The 18,823-nt window shown below is 43.9% G+C and overlaps 1 protein-coding gene across 1 annotated transcript in view; it reads left to right on the top strand.

The window, feature by feature from the left end:
- Positions 1–16,842, top strand: part of ELK4 (ETS transcription factor ELK4) — a 63,329-nt gene extending 46,487 nt beyond the window's left edge. Inside the window, exons 4-5 of the mRNA XM_075335691.1 lie at positions 2,193–2,306; positions 8,747–16,842. Of these exons, the coding sequence (XP_075191806.1) occupies positions 2,193–2,306; positions 8,747–8,845 (213 nt within the window). The 3' untranslated portion in view covers positions 8,846–16,842. The remainder of the gene's footprint in view (positions 1–2,192; positions 2,307–8,746) is intronic.
- The last annotated feature ends 1,981 nt before the right edge of the window (positions 16,843–18,823 follow it).

The raw sequence follows: 18,823 nt of genomic DNA, 5'->3' as shown, positions 1-18,823 counted from the left end.
CCAGCCTCCCCAGCATCAGCCTCCGCCAGCATCAGCCTCTCTCCTTCCAGCCTCCTCCAGCATCAGCCTCCCTCTCCCAGCCTTCCCAGGATCAGCCTCTCTCCTCCCAGCCTCCGTCCTCCCAGCCTTCCCCAGCATCAGCTTTCCCCTCCCAGCCTCCCTCAGCATCAGCCTTCCCCAGCATCAGCCTCTCTCCTTCCAGCCTCCCCCAGCATCAGCCTCTCTCCTTCCAGCTTCCCTCAGCATCAGCCTCCCCTTCCCAGCCTTCCCCAGGATCAGCCTCTCTCCTCCCAGCCTCCTTCCTCCCAGCCTCCCTCAGCATCAGCCTTCTGCTCCCAGTCTCCCCCAGCATCAGCCTCTCCATGCATCAGCCTCCACCAGCATCAGCCTCTCTCCTTCCAGCCTCCCCCAGCATCAGCCTCCCCTTCCCAGCCTTCCCCAGGATCAGCCTCTCTCCTCCCAGCCTCCTTCCTCCCAGCCTCCCTCTCCCAGCCTCCCTCAGCATCAGCCTTCCGCTCCCAGTCTCCCCCAGCATCAGCCTCCCCAAGCATCAGCCTCCACCAGCATCAGCCTCTCTCCTTCCAGCCTCCCCCAGCATCAGCCTCTCTCCTTCCAGCCTCCCTCAGCATCAGCCTCCCGTTCCCAGTCTTCCCCAGGATCAGCCTCTCTCCTCCCAGCCTCCTTCCTCCCAGCCTCCCTCAGCATCAGCCTTCCCCTCCCAGTCTCCCCCAGCATCAGCCTCCCCAAGCATCAGCCTCCACCAGCATTAGCCTCTCTCCTTCCAGCCTCCCCCAGCATCAGCCTCCCCATGCATCAGCCTCTCTCCTTCCAGCCTCTCTCCTTCCAGCCTCCCCCAGCATCAGCCTCCCCTTCCCAGCCTTCCCCAGGATCAGCCTCTCTCCTCCCAGCCTCCTTCCTCCCAGCGTCCCTCTCCCAGCCTCCCTCAGCATCAGCCTTCCGCTCCCAGCCTCCCCAAGCATCAGCCTCCACCAGCATCAGCCTCCCTCGTCCCAGCCTCCCCCACCATCAGCCTCTCTCCTCCCAGCCTTCCCCATGATCAGCCTCTCTGCTCCCAGCCTCCTCCAGCACGCCGTGCTCCTCTGCCGACACTCACACACCCGATCGCATCCACTCACACACACCCGATCGCATCCACTCACACACACCCGATCGCATCCACTCACACACACCCGATGGCATCCACTCACACACACCCGATGGCATACACTCACACACACCCGATCGCATCCACTCACACACACAGACACTGACGATATCGCACATACGCGCTTATACTCACAACATCCGGGGATATCACATGCTTCTGGCCATGTGATCCTCCGGCAGGTCCTGGAAGATCACAACAGCACAGTATCGAGGCCGAGAAGCAAGCGATATCCCAGGATGTTGTGAGTATTTGGATGCGATGTGATGTGTGTGTGTGAGTGTGATCTGATTTGTGTGTGTGTATGTGTGTGCGGTTATGTGTGTGCTGTTATGTGTCTGTATTTTCCGGCGCTGCAGGACCTTGATGTGTGGATGCGATGTGATGTGTGTGTGATGTGTGTGTGAGGTGTGTGTGAGAGTGAGTGTGAGCCGCTGTACACTGTTAACTATGATACACATCGGGTAACTAAGGGACCTTAGTTACCCGATGTGTATAATGGTTACCAGCTTTCACGGCCTCCGTGAAGATCCCAGCATCGCAAGGTTATGTCTGGCGCTGCCGGGATCCTGACGGAGCCGGTGTAGAAGCAAGCGATATCCCAGCATGTTGTGATGTGTGGATGTGAGTGTGAGAGTGAGTGTGATCTGATGTGTGTGTACTCACCTGGGAATCGGGGCTCCGTGTCAGTTGGGCCAGAGCGAGCGTGGATTGCGTGAGGGGGGCGGGGCCTGCAGAGAGCCGGGGCGAGAGGCCAATCCGTGTGGGGGGGCGGGGCCATGGCGAGCCCAGCGGCCAATCAGCTTTGTGTCACCGTAAGGACACAATTTCGGAGCATGACAGACAGACAGATAGACAGATAGACAGACAGATAGACAGACAGACAGAATAAGGCAATTATATATATAGATAATAGAGATGTATATGTACACTATGGTTACAGAGGACATATCACATTGCACGTTCTATGATGATCTGTTTTTTTACTATAAAATAATGACTTGCTGACACTTTTTTTCTTTTGCAGACACCTATATTGCTAACCCCAAATGCCATGCTCTCTAGCATTCACTTCTGGAGTACCCTGAGCCCTGTGGCTCCTCTCAGTCCTGCCAGGCTACATGGTAGCTCCCTTTTCCAGGTAAGTTGCTGACACAAATGTCTTGTCGACCATGTTGATTGGGGATTGTTATGGAAGACATAATTATGCATTAATTAATAGATCTGCATTAATTGTGACTATTTTGCAAAACAAACTGCGCACTCGCCGATGCCGCTCATGGTTTTCTCCGCAGTGTTATTCAAACAAAATGGCAGCGGAAAATTTGGTACGCACATGCGCGGAATCCGTCGCCATTTTAATGAAGACATAATTACTGTGGCAATACGTATCAGCAGCAATGGCGGCACATCGCAATATTCAAATAAAGAAAAGAGTGCTTGCAATACAAGACGCAGGAGACAGAATATATACCAAAGGCCTGCACTCGATGTACACGTCAATCAAAGTGCAGGGCATTTCTGCAACTTTCATTAAAGATATGTCAGCAACCAAACATCACATCTTTCATCACAATGCCTGGATTAAGCAGCCCAGTGCAAGTATGGCACTGCCTTTAAGCCCCTGTCACACACAACGAGATCGCTAACGAGATCGTTGCTGAGTCACAGTTTCTGCGACACCGCAACAATCTCGCCAGTGATCTCGTTATGTGTGACACCTACCAGCAATCAGGCCTCTGCTGTGAGATCGCTAGTCGTTGCAGATTGGTCCGGCCCATTTTCTTCAAAGGGTATGTCCTGCTGGGCAGGACGCATCGCTGTGTTTGACGCTGCGTGACCGGGTCGCAATGACCGCCGAGATCGTTATACAGGTCGCTACTGTGACCTGTATCGTTCCTGCATCGTTGGTAAGGTCTGACTGTGTAACATATCACCAGCGACTTACCAGCGATCCTTATCAGGACGTATCGTTGTCGGGATCGCTGGTAAGTCGCTAAATGTGACGGGGCCTTTACTTCTTACAGCAAAATCCTGGTGGTTGGTTCTTTTGAGGAGAAAGATTAAATGCTTGCCTTTAGTGCGAATATTAGATCAGTATGTTTGTTGTTAATCCACTCGCTCTGATTTTGAGCCCGCGTTGTGGACACAGGTTGATGTCTAGCCCACATTCAGTGGAGCAGCATTGCTGTGTGTGGGGATCAGGGAGCCTCGGCTCGCAGTGGCCCTGAATTCCACGAAGGGTGCGCTGAGGGTCTGAGTGACATCACCCTTAACAGGCCTCTGTAGCCAGGAGAAAAGTGACGTCACTCAATCCCTCAGCACTATTAGTGGTTGATCAGCAGGTTTTTTTATGGTCTAGTTTATTAATACATTGATGATTATCGTTTGTTGGGGATTGTAGATTCACCATTGTTCTGCATTTTCAAGCTATTTACCCTCTCTTTGTATATGTTATAAGGCAGCGCGGTAGTATATATAATCCTGCTTAAAGAAAGAACTTATTTTATTACATATGTAAATAAGGGAAGCCTTTTAATTGATACTTCAGCCCGCATATAGTGTTAGTGAGTGCAGGAGCACCCTCATACCACTGTCCTGTCTGCAGCGGCTGCTCGCTGTACAAAGGATCGCACTGTAGCGGGGGTCCGATGCTGACCGGTGTGATGGATGACAGTGTTAGAACAACACATATGGGAGGGCACTAAGGGTATATATGTAGATGAATAAGAATGGGATCAAAAACCACTAGCACATAATGAAGGACAAATTGACGTAGAGCGAGAAAGAAAATGCGCATATAGTGGGATCACCAGAAATAGTAGCAAATATCATTTATTTATATGAAAAAAAGACATACCAAAACACAGATATGAGATAAAAACAATTAAAAAGCAACAGCTTGTACACACATTTAGTACCAATGGTATATGGCACCAAACAGCACCCTACCCCCTCAACAGGCCAAAGAACCCAAAATACGAGACTCCAATAAAAATGTACAGTAAAGCAGGACCCAAATTGGTTCAATAATGTACAATGCAGCAAGACCCTAATAGGTTCAATAACAAAAAAGAGATTTACCCAGTAATTGATATAATGCAGGTACCAGACAATGCAAGTATAACAGACACAAATGCATACACTAAATGACGCAAAGAGAACTGCACTAGTATACACAACCAGTAACCTGCCTTAGAGAGATGAATGGAGCCACATGCGTAGCAGGACACATGCCTGCATGCAGATAACACAGGGTAAAAGGCCAATGGGATGCGTGAGATGGGTAGGGTGGTAGCCCCACGCGTATCGCTAAACAAGGTTGTAGCTTCCTCAGGGGAAAGTGAGGTATATCGTGGCTGGTGTGTCTTAAATACATCATTTGATTTGAGGAAATTGCTTACCAGCATGGACGGGGTGGAGAGAGAGAGAGAGGTCGCCGTGCAACCAGAGAACGCCGATATGCACCGCCATATTTTGCCACATGACCCGATCACGTGGCCTGATGACGAGGGTATCCCAGCCATAGCGCATGCGCCAAAGTCATGACGCTGTGCATAGATTTAAGCATTGGATGCACCAGAGATAAACCAGCTACAGCGCACGCGCCAGACTGATGACAGGGTGGTAGGGGAGAGGTTGCCATGCAACCAGAGGACGCTGATATGCGCAGCCATATTTCGCCACATGACCCAATCACGCGACCTAATGACGGAGGTGTCCCAGCCATAACGCATGCGCCAAAATAGTGACGCTGCGTATAGATTTAAGTGTAGCAGAGGTAACCCAGCCATAGCGCATGCGCCAAACTGATGATGCTGTGCCTGGATTTGATCTGCCTATAGGATAGCAGCGCATACGCGGCGCCATCCATATTAAAGGGACCCACAACCAACCAGTGTAGGTACATCATCCGATAACGTAGACTAACAGATGTGCATGCGCAGAAGTAATATCACACTAAATAAATTAATTCACCATTACAATATTTATCCGATCTAGATAAACGCACGCTCATATGCCATTACTAACTCTAGAATACACATAAAGCAGCGCATAGAAAATTGCATAAAGTTTGCCAGAGCAACATGATACATATATGGTACGCATGCGCAGAACGGACGGCAAACATCCAATTTCAGAATGTGAAGTTACTAGAGTAGCATAATTGTACATATACAGGGCGCATGCGCAAAGACGTCAGACAACTGCCTTCACAGTATAGATAAATACAAGAAAACACTCGATCAAAGCTGGAAAAGAAAAAGCCCAAAGACACCAAGGCATACGTCAGGTCATGTGGCAACAGATTTGGCAGCATAAAGGGTGTATACACCACATATTCAGTCCTTCATAGCATCCATCAGTCATGAGGAATAAAGTAAAACTCAGGCAAGTTCCTTCTTAAAAAGGCGAAGACTTGTGTTAAGTTTTAGTCGAACAAAAGATGTCCACGTCGAGTCGACGGTCCAGAGTTACAGGGGTGGAAAGAATAGGCAGGATCCTGGAGAGAAGGCAAATTCTGTCATGGGTCCGGAACACTAGCATCAAACGAACATCTCCCCGAAGAAGGCACAACTGGTCATGTTCAAAAAGGAGAAGACCCCTCTGCAGGAAATAAAGACCTAAAATCTAGAACATAGAAAAATATACAGTCAATCCTACAGAGTAAGCGCAGGTAGGGTCCACCAAGAGTAAAGAAACAAACCAGAGACAGGCCTCATATAGAACTTCAGAACTTGCTACTATTTCTGGTGATCCCACTATATGCGCATTTTCTTTCTCTCTCTACTTCAATGGATGACAGTGTGACCCGATGCTGTGTGATCAGACAGGAGAGAGATCCCCTCACAAACACTGACACCGTGTGTGGTCTCAGCTCCTGCATTGTCGGTGTGCAGGGCTGCAAATTCAATTCGGACAGCACTCCAAAGTGAGCATAATCAATTGCCATAATGAAAATTGTGAAGGAGGGGGGGGGGCAATGCTGCACTGAGCCATTGTTCCCCTTAAATATAGAACACATTTTTATTTTTAAATGTAAAAGGTATTAAAGAGGCTGTCCACTACTTTTACATTGATGGCCTAACCTTAGGATAAGTCATCAATGTCGGATCAGCTGGGGTCCGACACCGCGCACCCCCACCGATCAGCTGCTCTTGGTTCCGGCAGCTGGAAAAGCTCAGTCCCAGAGCTGCTGCGTCTACTGATAGTGGCCGCGGCCAGGTACTGCACATCCACCTCCTATTGGTTAGAATGGGAAGCGATGTGCAGTACCCAGCCTTGGCCACATCAGAAGATGGAGCAGCTCCGGAACTGAGCATTTCTGGCTGTCTGGACCGAGAACAGCTGATCCACTAATGTAAAAGTAGTGGATAGTGCTAAAAAATGTAATTGAATTTTCAGCTTCAAGGGAAGGTGCCGAGATTGTAATTTTGTATTAATTATTACTGATTATGTAGTCAATTATTTTTAATACCAAATGAAATTCATTGTTTATTTAGTTTTTATTTAATTCTATTTTCATTCAAACACTGGGGGCTGCCATCTTCAATTTGCAGTGTGTAACGAAAGTTGTACACCGCAAATACAGCAGCTCCTGTGCATAGGGTCGGACGCTGACTATTAGAGCCTATCTCTGGAATTGTAGCTGCTCTTTGCTGTGAAGTGGACATGCCACCTGGGCTGTCCTATCAAAGCAGAGGGAGGAGATCAGCGCCATCTTTGTGGAGTTCACAGCGTATACTGTGTGCTCCACTTTCCCCCTCATCACGGCGGTGATCTGTAACCTGAAGCTGGTATTGTACTATAGATGTTAGGCTGCAATCACTGCAGCTTATACTTTGATGATAAAACACTGATTTTATTAAAACATCATGCTGCTCTCATATTAAATTGTAAAAAAAAAATTCTGCTGACAGGTTCCTATAATAAGACTTGGGTATCCTGTAGTGTGTACCCAAAATAATGCCAATGGAATAATATAACTCTTCTTGCAAAAGATAAGTATATTGCTACAGTAACAAAAAAAAGTTATGGCTCCTGGTATGTGACAGGAAAAAAAAATGTGTGGACAAAAAAAATGTGTCACCAGGTTTTTGCAACCTAATCTGGGAGCAGCATAATGTAGTGACATGGGCCCTGATTCCAGTGATTTGTCACTTACTGGGCTACGTGCTGTATTTTTTTGATAAATTTGCTGATTCATGAGCAGGACATTATCACTAAAGGGCTATGGCTGCCATGTAGTCTTCCATATTCATCAGCTCTGTATAACTTTGCCCACACCACTGATTGGAATAATAATAATTTCCACAATTGGATGGGATTACAAAAATGTTATGTGTAATGGCCGTGTCTGACCGTACAGGAACATGGTCTGATCATATCACAGCTCCTGGGCCGAGGAGGGAGTAAGAGTATACAGACGTTACAGCACAGGATCACAGCTGATTCTTTTTGTGAGTTAAAATTGTTTTACCTCAAATAAACATTTGCGATCCCATGCTATAAAGTCTTTATACTCTTTTACTTCCTCCCCGGCCCAGGAGATGTGGTATGATCAGACCATGTCTCTGTACAGTCAGACACGGCCATTACACAGTACATAGTAGGGACACTTTATTTATTTTTTTTTTTTTCACATCCAATTGTGGAAATTATTATTATTATTATTATTCCAAGATCTATTGATTAAAATCAACTTTGTGGGAAAATTCCTTTTAAGGGTTAGAGAGAGAAATGAATTATTGTAAGCTAGAGATAGGATCTTATTGCTAGTTAAAGGGTTGTTTAAAGCTGGATGCACTAGTGTGGTGGCTTGTGGCAGTGACTGATGTGAAGATATCAAATGAAGGATGAAGTGGGAACCCCTGGATTTAAGTGTACTTCCTCAGTGTGATTTTATTTTTTATTTATTTATTTTTTTTTTTTTAGATGTTTTGGCTGTTAAAGGAAATCTGTCGGCAGGTTTTTGCTACCTCATCTGAGAACAGCATGATATAGGCAAAGAGATTCTGAGTCCAACAATGTATCACTTGGATTACTGGGTACAGCCATTCTGACACAATCAGAATTTTTAGATTTAGCCATGTAGCAGAGCTGAGAAGAGCTGTCCCACCCACGCCAGGCTCTCTATACAGATTGTACATTCACAGTGAAGTGTGAAGCACAGGAGGGGGCATGCCGAACAGCCATCTTGTGACATTGTAGTGTGAGCAATGAGAAGTCCCGCTGCTTAACCAGACACAGTAAATAAACAACAGATCAGACCTTGACAAGACAGGCATTCCTGAATTTTCTGTGTTAACCCTTGCAGCATGCTGTTTTCAGATTACATTTGAAAAATCTGCTGACAGATTCCCTTTAATGTACCAGTAATAGTTGCTGTGGGTGTTACTGCTGTGGAAAGGGGGAGCGAGATATGCCACTACTCGATATGCTCTGGATTTAGCTGATGACCCTCTATAAGAGCTGAATGTGGCTCTCAAGGTCAGAAAGGTTGGGGACCACTGTAGTAGACTGTAGTTAATCTTTATACTGATCTGGACTACATTTTAATGCATTTCTGTTTTATTTTAGTTTCCGTCAGTCTACAACAGTCACATGCCACTTGCGTTATCCAGCTTTGACAGCCCATCTACTCCTGGACCATTCTCTCCCGATTTGCAGAAGTCGTAGCACCCACACTGAAGACCAGGACACAAGGAGAAGATTGTCAGGTTCAATGGAGCCACATATGGATTTCCTTTCATTTATATATGTGCTTGTTGAATTATCCTTACAAATACCTTGTGACTAAACCACCATGACTTTGGCGAATCGAATGTCTTCTGATGAAAAGTGGTCATTGTCCTTTGCACTTGAATCACTGGTGAGCAAAAACTGCATCAGAAACCCAGGACTCGGAATATACCATATCTATTTTTTCATCAGAGTTTTATGTAGATGGGGAAAGCCGTGATTATTTTTGTATTATATGCAGGAATGATTTTTCAGGCATATGCCGTAATTTTATTCAAGTCATTTTACCAAATTTTTTCCCGTGAATGACCCTATTTTATAAGATACAAGGCAAAGCTTTATTTTTATGGCAATATTTTCTAATATGACCTGCGTACCCAGTAAAAAAAAAAATAAAAAATCAAGTGGAAAGGAAGACACCATTTTTAGTTTCCTTTCAGAAAGAATTTCTAAATTGCTGGTAGGAAACACAAAGCACTTAAATTGGACCGAACCCAAAGGGAAGGAGCAGACGTCTGGAAAACACGAACAATGGAAAGCAGGCTCATTTGCTTTTACTGATCGCACACAAGATAACGAGCGTCCTTCAAACTGCACTAACGTAGAATACCGAAGGCTCCCAGGAATTAACACTGAAAGAAAAAAGCCTTGTTTAGGCATCTAACATGTTAATGATAAGTGTGCTGCGGGTGTATGTGATGACTAGACTCAGAGGGAGTGACACCATAATATAGTATCTACAAGTGTGCCTGCTTCAAGCGTCTTTAACACCTGCTTCGGAATTGGGGCCTTTTCTTGCTCAACCTATGCAATATTTGTTAAGAGAAATTGTATATTTTAATATATCAGCTTGTATATTGCTTAAGCACAGAAAGTGAACCCGTACCTAAATGTTTTGTAGTCACTAACCAGCAAATTGCCACAGTATATTTTTTTAAAGGGAATTTTTTTTAAGTATGTCATCATGTTACAGTGTTATTAACTGGTATTAGCAGGAAGGTGGTCTGAACCATCTGTACGACTGTTTTCGGAGCAAACCTGCTATTGTGCTATTGGCGGTGACTATCATCTCTGCATCACAGGATAAAGCTCAAGATAGTTTCCTTTTATTTTTGCTTTAAATGGGGTTTTCCTATCTAACAGAATACTGCTCCGAAGGTTCAGGAAGGAAAAAAAAGAACAAACCAAGCTCTTACTCATCCTCCAAAGGCCCGAAACGGCATCTCATTACTGATGGCGTCTAAAGCAGTGATGTCACGTCGTCAGCACTGCAGCCAATCGCTGAACTCCGCAGCCCTGCCCATGTGGATACCTCGGTCCTCCTCTAAGCTCAATGAATGACTGCAGCATTGCCGACATGATGGCACTGCTGCAGCTGATCAATAATGACAGCAGCATAGACGAGAGGCAACGCTGGGTCCTGGGAGGCTGAGTAAAAGGTTGTGGCTTGTTTTGTTTTTTGTTGTTTTTTTTTGCCTCCTTAGGCCTTTCGAGCAATAATCTTTGACGCGAGACAACTTTTTACAGTAATGCAAACGCCAAGCTCTTTTTATGAGGATTACTTCTTCTAATCTGCAGATTTTGCCTGACTGCCCTTTATGTGCAATAAGAAACGTTATTTGTAAGCGTGAACTATAGACTATTTACTAATAATAATCCTGTTTGTTTTTATTTCCTTTTAAAGCTGTCTCAACAGTAACAAAAAAAATTGTAATAGTCATCTAGAGATGAGCTATAAAGGACTGGCTCAGTAAAGTTATGGTGGCAGTTTAGGGGGTTGTGGCGCTTAGTTTCCCTTTAAGACTCCACCACATGCTCACTCCACTTACTTTCTGTGACTTCAGTCTGTAGCGGGAAGCAGAACTGCTGGTGAGTACTGTGCAGCTACTGTATGGCTGCACAGTTCTCCCTCTAATCAGGTAGGGCACTTCAGGAGCGCAGTGCCTGAATATTAGGGGAGAGCATAGGACGTCTGCGTGGATGCAGAATATACCTGAGTTTTTAACTGTGAAGCAGCACAGCTTAAAGGAATATATTGGTCAGGTGTCACCACAACTGATAAACCTGCGTGTCGTATATGTGATCTCAGACAAACCATCCAGAGTTTGACTTTGTTCTGACATTTGTGGCTGTATTCTCTTATTTTCCGGTCATATTAGGGCTCAACTTCTATATTTTCACTCTGCAGAACCTCTTTGAATTGAAGTTAACTGATCCATCATTTATGTTTGAGTGTCTGGTTTAACTGGGAACTCCTGCAAATTAGTGTTATCTGTGTGTCTGTGCTCTATGGCTTTAAGCACTTTCAGAGGGAGAAAATCTATTGTTTACTAATCTTTATAATTATGGGATTTTCTAGTATGTGAGGGTTGTAGTTTTTCTTATAACTAGAATGACTTGTACTCATAGCAGTACGGTTGTAGTATAATCTAGACAGTCAGGGCATGGCTCACGTTCTCCATGAACTAGGAGCCATATGCTCTCTTGATCACCATTCTGTGTTGCAAAAATATTTCTTGACTGATGGCACTGCCCTTGTTACACAGTGTCGATTAAAGGCTATGGATATAGCATGGCATATTCTCTTTTGGCATTGTCAAAACTTTTTACATATTTTTAAATTATGTAAGAACGAAAAACCTATAAGGTACAAATTAAGGTTGAAGGTAGACAGACATCCATTGAGTTCAGCCTATAAAAAAGCAATGCTAATTCCCCCATATTGGGGCAAAACGTCCTTCCCGACTCCACATACAACAGACTAGTTCTCTGGATCAGCGTTTCATCACAAAATCTACTGCCCATAATTTGTAATGTTATAGTTTTTAAGAGAGGCATCCAGGCCCACCTTATACCTTTGTCGTAAATCAACAGTACAACATCATGTGGCAGAAACGTCCATAGTCTCTGCTCTTACAGTAAAGAATCACCGCCTATGATAATGATTGTTTCTTTCTTCCTCTAGACATAGTGGATATACCATTGTCACCGTCTCAGGCCCAGGTGTAAAAAGATCAATGCAGAGATCTCTGTACTGCCCCCTCATATATTCGTTCATTGTAATAAAATCGCTCCTAAACCTCCGATTTTCTAAGCCAAATTTAAAAACCTGTCAATTGTTTATAAAATTGCAATTCTTTTCAGACTGTAATTTTGACCCCTTCATCCAGTAAAGCCCTCTCCTGCAGGTTGCACCCTGCTCCTAGTTTCATAATGGTCTTATGTCGGCATATTTTTTTCAGTAGTACATACTGTATGTGAGCACATACCATAGTCTAGGATATCGTTGCCAATAATAGCTCATCAATACAACTTCCTTTCCCCTTATTTAGCCCCTATGGTGTCTCTTCTTTGTGCTGACAGATGCTGATGACTAATGTGATTTTCCCTTCTCCCTGCAATGTCTGCCCTGTGTTCTCTCATTTTTTACAAATAGCACAGCCTGTGCAACCCCCTACCAACTCCATAGGTTACTTTCACACATCAGTCTTTTTCCATCAGTCACAATCCGTTGCCTTGAGAAAATACGGTATCCTGCAACATATTTTGCAGGATTCCGTTTTTTTCCCCATACACTTGTATTAACGACCGATTGCGACTGATGGCCTTGCGTTGCATCTGCCGCGCGATGGATCAGTCGTCGAATGACTGACCGTCGGGCGGAAAGAACTGACACTAACGTTTTTTGGAGCGTCAAAAAAGTACTGCGCAGGATTCCATCACAATCCATCAAGAGCTATAATGGCAGTCTATGGTGCAGGATTCCACACACAATTTTAGCTATAACATTTATTCTGCCCCTTTCTCTACAAACTGTCACAGATGGCCCATGAAAACACAGTAATAGGTTACCAAAATGTCTGGCACTCACATTGGGCTGTCCAAAAAAAAAAAACGAATCATGACCTATCCGTCGTAAAACGGACGTACAACGGATGTAATGGACACAACGGATCAGTTATTTCACAGGATTCTGTGACCGGAATCCTGTGAAAGAACACATCTGTTGACAGCTGAAAAACGACGGATTCGTCATTTCGTCGCAACGACTGACCTGACGGATTTGAAAAGACTGAAGTGTGATAGTAACCATACACACCTCCATTTGTATGCTTTCCTTTTTCTTCTCCATCTCCTCTGTGAAACCTTGGTTTCCTTTGTCTTTACAATCTGATCTTGGTTGTGCAACCTCTTCCCTCTTCCTTCTGGTAGCTCCAACACTGATCAAAGGGTCTGGCTTAGGTACAATATCACCAAGAACAACATGCTGTCTGTTGTATGTCAGAAGCAGCAGGGCAGTCAGTTATGTGAAAAAGTTAGACTTTGCAGTAGCAACATGCACATTATGTGTAATGAAGACTATTTGAATGGGGCTTAATTTTGCTTTAACGAAGTTGACCAGGCTTGGGTCTCTAATCTGCAGTCACTATATGTGAGTGCACTCGTGAATCCTCACAGCTTGCACAGTGCACGCTATCAGGATTGTTCAGTGCCAGGAGTGGGCAGTCATTTGACTGTAGCCGGCCACATTCCAACTAGACTTGCCAGCCTAATTCAATACAAGTGCATTGAGGCTGCACATGTCTTGTCAGCACGTGACCGCATATATGCAAATCACATACTTGCGATTACTTACCCACCTGCTCCCGGCACCGGAGAATCTTCACAGTGCATGCACTGTGAGGTTTCAGGAATCTGTAGATACATAAAGTGACTGCAGACTTTCAACCCAAGCCAGGGCAAACCCTTTAAGTGATTGAACGGTAACTAAAAAGTCAGTGCAAAGATATACTCATTCATTGGATTAGATATAATTCTCGTTGTCATCATCAGCCACAGTTTGGGAGAGATTATGAGCCAATTTAATCTTCCCTACTGGGCTAACTTTCATTTTTGCAATCTAACTTTTTCCCCATCTTTCTAAATTTGGTTGGTGTCACTACTTTCTAAGGTGCTTTGAGGGCCTGTTTTTTACAAGGGTAGTTGACATTGTTATTGGTATCATTGGATGCTACATATGACTTATTATTCCATTTTTGGGAGGAGGGAAGGTGACCCCACAACTGCATTTTGGTGTTTTTAAGTTTTTCGGTTTTTCCCCTTTACAGTGTTCACTGTATGGTAACTTTACATTTTCATAGGTCAGACTTTAACAATGCCAAATATATACTGTACATTGTTTTCCTTTTAAGATCCGAAAAAAAGGGTGTGGAGTTGAACTTTTGTTTAATCATTTTTTTTCACATTGTATTAGTCTCAATTAAGGGCTTGAACCTTACCCTATATATTGGAATAAAAGTTATCTAAAAAGATTCACATCACCCTCATCTGGCGTCCACGTTGGTACTACCTGGCAACCAGACCAGGGCATTGTGAACTTCCTCAGCCGATATTCGGATGCCGATAGCCTGAACGTTGTGATCACTAGGCCCCTGCGACGTACCGTGGATTTCAGGGAGTTGGAAACTAAGTAGTAAAACTTCAGTGGGCTCCTAAGGGGGCCAAAAGCAAGACAGAATTGTATTGATGTGGTTCAGGTATGTATAATAAATGTACACATCCTTGCCAGGCACTTAAGTGCCTCTGGTGTCTAAGATACTTTTAGGGTTAGCCCTCATGTAGAACTCACAATCTGATTTTGGCTGTTACCTGTCTCCCTACAGTTTAGACTTGTTTTACATAGCTGTAACACAAAATGACTTGGTAGTTCCACCAAACTATACATTTATCACCCAAGGACCAGAGGCCTTATTTAGACCTCTGTTTCCATTTTGCTTCCTGGTAATGGTCTTTACATTCTATCTGCATTCAGTGTGTCAGTTTTTACAATCTGTGTAGCATTCCTTTTTTTCATATGATAGAGGTCTTTTAGAAACCAATGGACAGCACAAGGACGCCATCAGTGTGCTTTGCATTTTTTTTCATTAACTAATTCACTTGAATGGACTGGAGTAGGACATGTCTCCTCAGGGTCATGTGAATAACCCAGTATAATACTCCCTAATCCATTCCGTATTATCACAACGTCTGGCCGGTAGCAGAACCCAGCACAAACCTTACCAAAATGACGTGACAGTGAGTGTGTTAGGCTAGGTCCACATTTCCGTTGTTTATGATCAGTCATAATCCGCCGCTCTGATAAACAACGCAGATTCCGTTGTTCCCATATACTTCTATAAGCAGCGGATTGTGACTGATGACGCTGCGTTGCATCCTCCGCCCGACTGATCAGCCGTGGAACGACTGACCGTCGGGCGGCAGGAACGGAGCATGTAGCGTTTTTTGACCAGCGGAATCCTTTTGATTTCACTGCACATGCTCTCTCAAGGCGGCCGAACGATCAGCTAATCGCCCGGCAGCCGCTTTTTGTGAGCGATCAGCTGATCACCCGGCGGCCGGCTAATGAGAGCGATCAGCTGATCACCTGGTGGCCGGCTATTGTGAACGATCAGCTGATCATTCTCTCTCTCACGTTTTACAACGGAATCCGACAATGAATTTTTATTCTTGTCATCCGTTGTACAACACATCAGTCACAAGCGTCAAGCAACGCATGTGACTGATGCAAAACAACGGAAATGTGAACCTAGCCTTAGGCACGCTGTCCAATTTATCCATAATTTACATCCATGAACAGTAATTTCATCAGTTGCTGAGTCCTAACATTATTATGAGCTACGCACAAAGTTTGTTCTTTTTAATATTAAGCTTTACACAGAGTGAGTCGTGTTTTTATTCTTTGCTCCATAGAAAGCTTACAGATGGCAACCTTACAGCACAGTTATATGGTTGTACATCTACCATCGGATCAGTGTAGGACCTTTACATTTTGGTATAGTTTCATAGTAAGTTGAGTCCTATCTCAGCAGCCATGTAGATGTTTAATATATTTTGGTTTAATGACGCTTCTTTACCTAAACTTATTTGCTAGCATTTTACAACATTGTGTACAAATCCACTAATCCTAATTTTATGTATTTTAGTGGCCATGTCCACAATGTTTTTGCTGTATATATGACTTAGGTTTGTGGCAAGATTGTGCTGTGAATGAGTCCTACTCGAATGAAATGTGAAATACATTAGTAAAGTTTATGGGTCTGAATCTAAATTAGATAGCTGTCAGATGAACACTCGTTTAGTACACATCCATGCCTAGCTGAGCGTGCTTGTCTTCTCAGTAGGCATCTGCCATACTTTGTTCTGTCTTTCCACTCCAAAAACAAAAAAGATCCTGTTTTGAAAGCAAACTTCCCAATCCGTTACTCCCATGATACTGACAGTCGGGTTTATTTGGGAGACCACCAAACACATCAGTGTCATCAGGTATTTGCTATATAAACCATATCCAACATTCTTCTACTGTTGTCTTTTAAGAGCATTCTTGCAACCACGTGATGAGATTACAACTCCCATTCATACCTAAGAAAACGCCTTTTTTAATTGTTCCTCTCCATATACTAATCGTTCCAATGGGTATCTCCAGACTATGCTTGGCACCTCTGCTGTCCCCGCAATCGCCATGTCTGCAGTTTTTATTGTCGTGCTTGATTTCATCTATACAGTCTGTGGTGCTTGCGCAGCTCCTATTCCTTACTGTGCCAGCACGAGAGTTGAACACACTCTTTGGATGACTTAAAGGGAACCTGTCACCGGATGTTTATAATACTCACCTAATGGTCGGTGTGGAGCAGACTGGTCGGATGGGCGTCTCTGTTCTCTGGGTCCCGGGCCTCCTCTTTCAGCCATCTTTGTCCTCCTTCTTCTAAAGCTAGTGTCGATGATGTGTTCTACATCGTCTTCACTAGCCGACATTGAGGTCCCGTGCAGGTGCACTACAATACTTTGATCTGTCCTACTCAGGGCTGATCAAAGTGCGCCTGCGCAGGACCTCAATGTAGGCTTGTGTGTATGATGTAGAACGCATCATCCACACTAGCTTCAGAAGGAGGACAAAGATGGCCGAAAGAGGAGGCGCGGAACCCGGAGAACTAAGACACCCATCCAACCAGTCTGCTCTGCACCAACCATTAGGTGAGTATTATAAACATCCGGTGACCGGTTACCTTTAAGAGGGGTCTGCCACATCAATCCTGGCTGGAAAGACTCCAATTGCGGGAACTGAGAAGGCACCAAGCATGGTCCGGAGCTGATCATGGGACCAAATTGCATATGGCGTGAAACAATTATTAAAGGTTTGTGGGGCAGCAGGACTCTTATGAAGAGGTTGCAAGACTGCTATTACAAGACAACTGAAGGGAGGTGAAGTCAGACAGCCGCTAGAGTGAGCTGCTGCACCAACCCTTAACAATTGAGATATCTTCTGGTTGGTTAAATATATTTTGACCTTCCCTCCAGCTGATTGAGTTTTTCAGTTGCACCACAACAGCACGTGGCGTCATTATTGGCACCTAGGGGTAGATTAGATGGATAACCTAGGGTATGCTCACATTTTACAGATTTATTTCAAAAATATTGTTGCAGAAACAATCCCAATCCATATATGTGACATTGTAGTTGCAGACATTTTGGAACATATGTACAGAGTGTGCATATACTTTAAGAAAACTGTGGACCTGATTCATCAAGGTGTTTTCACTAGTTTTCTGACATCTCAAAGTTGTGCAAAAATTTCTGTCATTTTTATACCAATTCTGGTCAGCTGCTCCAAAGTGGGCAGCGCTTGGCTGGAGTGTGGTGAAGCCCACTTAGAAAATTCATCAAGATTCATGTGACTTTAGTGGCTGTGTATTACTTCAGCCCCTGGAGTAACACGTCTGGCAGAGACGCAGTTGTCAGATGCGCCCCATTCACCTCTTAATCAATGAGGCGCATCTTATTCCAGCGGTCTCTTCATTAAGACTGGTGTACAATACTAGAATCATGTTCTTCGTATGCCGAAAAGCTTTGTCAGTTGTGTTTGTGTCTTTGGTTATGCTGGTTCTCTTGTGGTTGCCATTTATCACGTTTCAAAGGTAACCCTTTTCCCAGGCTGCAGTTGCACCCAGATCATGGGTGCCTGTTTATATCATTGGGGACAGGCGTCCCGTCCAGAGACTGTGTTCTAGCTAATGTTAATACATTGTGTATTAGTAAGATATATAAGGAACTACGCTTACGATGCTTTCTTTGATTTCCTTTAATTTCTTTGTTTCAACTTTTTGGCTATAGGGTCGTGTATTTCATTGGCCTCTGGCAGACAAATAGTTAATGGCATTCTGCCCAGAGTCTCTAGCACTTATTGGCGCTTATTATGTACCTTTTTTGAAATGTATTTTTATAGTTTTTCCAAAGTATTTTTTTTTATTTTATTTTAAAACTGGGCTTGATTTTAGCTCTGATTTTTGTGGTATAAAAAGATTAATAATAAAAAAAAAAGGTATTTCCTGAAAGTTTTTAGTAAAATTTCTGTCTTAAACTTGAGTTTAGCGTGAGTACCTCTTAACTCTCCAAACTTACCCATTTTAGTAAATACTTGTATCTTTCATGAAATACCTTACAAATCCTCTTTTCTCATAAGTCTCCTTTGTGCCAATCCTCTGTTATTCCTACTCTAGAAAGAAATTGACAACTGGGTGTTACTGTTCTCATTGTTTAGCGGGGTGTGTCCCTGCAGTCTGATACCGGAAGCTGTGATTGGACATTGTCAGGCTGTAGGTACACGCCTCCAAATGGTAACACCCAGTTGTCTGTTAAGTTAATGATTTCTAACAGTAATAACTGAGGATTGGTAGAAAAAGAGCTTGACCTTTTAACTGCTAAGTTATGATCTTGCTATTATCTTATGAAATAAGGTGAAGGTTCTTATTAGTGTAATATGATATACTGAATAAGACTTATATTATTATATTTTGTATAAAGTAATGTACTAACTGTAGATACGATACCAAAGAAAATTCAGAAGAGCAACTTGATGGA

Source organism: Anomaloglossus baeobatrachus, chromosome 2, assembly GCF_048569485.1.
Source record: "Anomaloglossus baeobatrachus isolate aAnoBae1 chromosome 2, aAnoBae1.hap1, whole genome shotgun sequence".
Lineage (NCBI taxonomy): Eukaryota > Metazoa > Chordata > Amphibia > Anura > Aromobatidae > Anomaloglossus > Anomaloglossus baeobatrachus.
Note: the sequence above shows the minus strand (reverse complement) of the source record. Positions and strands in the feature narration are given on the sequence as shown.